The sequence below is a fragment of the Pseudoliparis swirei genome, chromosome 6 (assembly GCF_029220125.1).
Source record: "Pseudoliparis swirei isolate HS2019 ecotype Mariana Trench chromosome 6, NWPU_hadal_v1, whole genome shotgun sequence".
NCBI lineage: Eukaryota > Metazoa > Chordata > Actinopteri > Perciformes > Liparidae > Pseudoliparis > Pseudoliparis swirei.
Window position 1 is genome coordinate 12535334 of NC_079393.1, and position 5005 is coordinate 12540338.

At 42.3% G+C, this 5005-nt stretch overlaps 1 protein-coding gene across 1 annotated transcript; it reads left to right on the plus strand.

The window, feature by feature from the left end:
- The first annotated feature begins 2569 nt into the window (after window positions 1–2569).
- Window positions 2570–3511, plus strand: foxb1a (forkhead box B1a). The gene has a single exon (XM_056417574.1). The coding sequence runs from the start codon at window positions 2570–2572 to the stop codon at window positions 3509–3511; it is 942 nt and encodes a 313-aa protein (XP_056273549.1).
- Window positions 3512–5005: the final 1494 nt, after the last annotated feature.

A 5005-nucleotide genomic window follows, 5' to 3' on the forward strand; every position in this document is an offset into this window, starting at 1 on the left:
TCACCCTGGGAATGTCACGCCTCACTACTCTACTTTAAGATGTTTCAGAAAGTGCCCTTTGTTTTCGCTCCTCTTTTTTTTTAAAGCTCACACAAAATTGTTCTTGGTCCCCCTCCTGCTATAAAGGATACTTCAGGCTGAGGCACGGTTCACAAGTGCAATGCAATTTGGCTTATCCCAACCTTTGTTCGGGTTTCTACAAATGACCAAACATAGTGCAGACTTGATCTACTGCTGCTTGAACTCAGGAGTTTGGGAGCAGCTAAAAACCCTATTCAAATTCAGAGTCATGGTGGTATTTTCAATGTGTGCATTCGACGGGGACAAAAGGTCTACCAATATCCCATAACCCTGAAGCTCAAAAAGCCACTCCGTCTGTGTGTGAGAGGAGAGGAGAAAGAACTCTCACTGCTCCTGCGCGGCTCGGCTGGTTAATGCGAGTGTCGCGGGTTGACTTGCAAAGCACTAACTTGTCTTGGCAGGGCAAACATGAACAAATAAAAGTGACAAAGATTACCAATTTCAAGAGGGGAATGTAAAGTTAAGAATCATGCGTAAAAAATCAAAATAGTCTGTGACATTCAAAAGCATTGCTGCATGCTTCAGTGTTTGCAGTTTGATTTAGCTCATAATCACGTTTCACAATCACAATTTTTGCACTTAACAAAGGCAGTCTGACTGCTTTGCGCACGGCATATTAATCTCAGTGACTCCCAATAATAGGCTATATATTTTTAAATGAAGGGATGAATAGGCCGGGTGTCAGAAGATGTTTGGCACTTGGCAGTGTGTTGTCATTCTCCGCGGTGTTTGAGATGGGTCGAATGGGCCACTTCCTTTTGGACAAAACCTTTTCAGCTGAACATTAATGGGAAATGACAGGTGTTAAAAGGCACTCCGGAGGGAGAGAAAACAAAAGTCATGATACTGCACGAAGTTTTAGACTTGACACTAAACAAATGGAGTTTTTCCAATGTATATAATTTTAGAGAACAATTTATAGCCTCTCGTAATTATAGTAAGCCTATTTCTAGGAAATAGTCTTCTCGCTTTTCTTTTCTTTGTTGTATTGGTTTAGGGTTTCGGATTGTTAAACAGTGCTTAGCAGGAAGGACGGTCCTGGTTTGTGGGTGAAAATAGCTCGGTGTCCCCCGCAATGCGATTCTTTTCGTAATCCGTCAGACTGGTGATGGGGTGCATTGTGGATTTATGGTGGGAAATTAGCATAAATTATGAGCAGATCTGCGTGTGCGTGTGTGTGGTCCCTGCATTGCAAACCCTCCAAGCGGAAAGGTGGCCCTGGCCAAAAGCTTGAAAGCAATAGCTCAAAATAGGCTTCCCATTTGGGTTTCACATTCATATAATTGACTTATGGATATTTTATACAGTTTTCACCACACCATCCTGAAGGGTTTATTTGCATTTCTGAAGTACTTTTGAATCTTCTTTACATAAACACAATAGACCTGACTGCCTCATGAAGTTTCAGTTTGAACAGCGTTGTTTGCATTGTGTTGATGTTTTCATATCGCCTACTTCCTCTGTGCAGCTTGGGGCCAAATTAGCTGAGAAAAACTAATAGTGGGCTCATCAACAAACTTGCTCATGGCATATTATTTTGTATGGCAATTCGGAAACAATATTATGCTTTAATTAGGGGGGAAGCGAAATGTGTTGTCGCAACATTGTATCTGTAAAAGAAGTTTTCATTCAAATCCACATTATACATTTTTTTTATTTGCGTGCATACAACACATTACGTAAAACTGAAAACTGCTCATTACACACCCTACAAACAGGAGTATTTTTTTAATGAGTCCACCTAGAGCAAATACAATGTGCATCATGCTTACAACAATATGGTTAAAAGCTATAGTTTCGTCACAAAATATAATTAAATTACAATATACCATGTCCGTTCAAATTCCAAATATCTACACCGGTGAAGTGTAACTGTACAGTCCGCTGAAGAAGTATTAGCGCATACCTTCACACACTGAGTGTCATCGCAGTTCAATTCCGGTTGCCGAGCCTTTTCACCCCTTTTTCTGTCTTCAAATGGAAATGATTTCCATTGGCCCAAGGTGTCCATGTAAATAGGTGTAAATGAAACCAGATTATGCCTTCCTCCCAGCCCCCTCCTCCCATGGCAATTGTCATGTGATAGCAAAGAGGTGGCACATTAATGGAGCGCCTCTACAGGGGTCTTTTCTGCTCATGTCACTACATAAAACTATCAGATGGTTAGAGGAAGGCCATGGAGGCATCCACTTAGCTCGTCTTATCAAGGACGCCAAATGAAATCTATTCAGCTCTGCTAGTGGAACAATCTGACTTACTTTGGAAGAAAGACTTACAGCGGCCGTTACTCCATAAATGTGCACCGTCTGCCCGCCTGCACACTGCAGAGGCGCTCCATCCGGCTGCTTTACGCGCAACGCAACTCCGGCTTTGTCGCTATTGAAACTTTCCTCGGCGGTTTTTTTTCCACCAAGAGCGGCAAGCCTTCATCCAGGAATTAAGGGAGAATACTTTTTTTTAAATTGCTTTTTTCTGAAAAATATCGAGGATGCCTCGTCCAGGGAGAAACACGTACAGCGACCAGAAGCCACCGTACTCCTACATCTCCCTCACTGCCATGGCGATCCAGAGCTGCCCGGAGAAGATGCTGCCTCTCAGTGAAATTTACAAGTTCATCATGGATAGATTCCCTTATTATAGAGAAAACACTCAGCGATGGCAAAACTCCCTGCGACACAACCTGTCCTTCAACGACTGCTTCATTAAAATCCCCCGCCGCCCAGATCAGCCGGGCAAGGGCAGTTTCTGGGCTCTGCACCCCAGCTGCGGGGACATGTTTGAGAATGGAAGTTTCTTGAGACGACGCAAAAGGTTCAAACTGTTGATGTCCACTGATCATTTGGCCCCGAGTAAGCAGTCGGATGCTGCCCATTACCTCCAGCAGCAAGCCAAACTGAGACTGAGCGCCCTGGCAGCCACCGGCACACACCTTCCCCAGATGTCAACTTACAACCTCGGAGTGTCTCAGTCCTCAACTTTTAAGCATCCGTTCGCCATCGAGAACATCATCGCCAGAGAGTACAAGGTCCCGGGGAGTCTGGCGTTCTCCACCATGCAGTCCATGTCTGCCGGGTACCCGCTCCACAACCAGCTGACGTCCGCCTGGCCGCACATGTACAACACCAGCATGATTGACACGTCGGCGCCCATCTCCATGGCGAGTGGCGACTACAGTGCGTATGGCATGCCCATCAAGTCCCTGTGCCACGGGGGACAGTCCTTACCGGCTATCCCTGTGCCAATCAAGCCCACCCCGACTTCTATGGCCGGCTTCTCGGCGTTACCGCCACACATTCCCGCGTTTCTATCAAACTCTCCGCAGTCGCTGAGCCCGACGTCCCCTCAGACAGCGACGAGCCAAAGCAGCCCCGCGACCCCGAGCGAGACTCTGACGAGCCCCTCCACGCTACAGTCTGTTGCGGTGCACTGACCGGCTGAACTTTGCCCCACGTGAACGAACTGCTGGCCGGCTCCCAGGCCCCTTTATCAATCCCAAAGTTTATATTTTCTGTCGTCGGAAACTATCAAGGCGAGTTGCAGTTGCATATCGAATTATTTGTGTATGTGTCGAATGTGTCGCTTTAAATTGTGTCATAGAAGTCCAGCACAGAATCGCACAGCGAAGTATTGCTCTTGAAAATATAAATTATTTGATAGTTCTATTTTTCAGTTTATTGTGAAATGTGAGTGTTGACAGTGGAGCCACTGATGGGGATCCAGGGGACGTTTGTTTTGGCACCATCAACTCTGATTTGCTGGCAATTTCCGTGGCAGTTTTTCAGTTATATCAAATAGCAAAACTTTTGCACCGTTTCTGTGTGACCACTGTAATGTCAAGGAAATTATGAGGCAATGGCTCTGTGTTTTTGTTTGCTTTTTAATACTGGAATGATGGATAAGGGTATACCAAATAGGAATAGGATTTAGATGTATTCTTACCATCTCTGTAAAAAAGAAAACAAAAATGAGTTATCATATCTTTTCAAAATGGAAAAGTAGTATGAAACGTCCTCAGAATGCAAGATGTGAATATTGCAAATAACTGATACTGAAATGTTGTAAAATGCACTTTTTAGTTTTATGTTTTAGATATCTATTTTCCAGAAAATGTTCTGTGAAGCATTTAATTTAAAAGTCTGTGGTGACCATGTGTATCAAATGCTGTAAATTTGTACTTTTGTTTATTTAGGTAAAAGCATGCATTCAAAAAAATTGTGTTGGTACTGTTGTTGTTATTGTTGTTGTTTTGATTATTTTTTGCAAGCATGCATGCTTTCGAAAAGTGTGCAAACAGTCTGCAATGAGCTGGAAAAAATGGTCATCGAATTATTTTCTCATTAAAAGTGAAGTAAACAATCAAAAATGTTTCTGGAGATTTAATCTAAGACAATGTCGCATATTATTATTATTATTATCATTAATATTATTATAATTATATTATTATAATTATATTTATTAAAATGGAAAAACACCTTTTAGGATATCATACATTCATTTCCATACACTAATAATATCGTCAAATAGTAATGACAACAAAAATAATAATAATGATAATAATTATAATACCTATAATAATAACACAAATAGTTGTATTTGTATTGGAATCAGATCTGTATGATTCCAGAGTGTTGAAGGGAATCAGTGGGCAGAGAAGTGCAGTCGATTAGGATGCATGGAGTTGCGATGCCATGGTCACCGCGCAGACAACCGGGCTCATTCATCAAGCTGTGGGCTAAACACAATTAAACCCAACAATAAACATTTGGAAAAGCTGCACACAGTGTCCGAATAAATGACGTCGCATACTTCCGCCTTCAAAACTCAAAAAGCGCATTTAAATGTGTCGGGCAGATTTCTTTTATTTTAAATGTTTCGATCTTATAATAATGTTCTATTCGCGCAGACTTAATTCAACAGGTTTCTA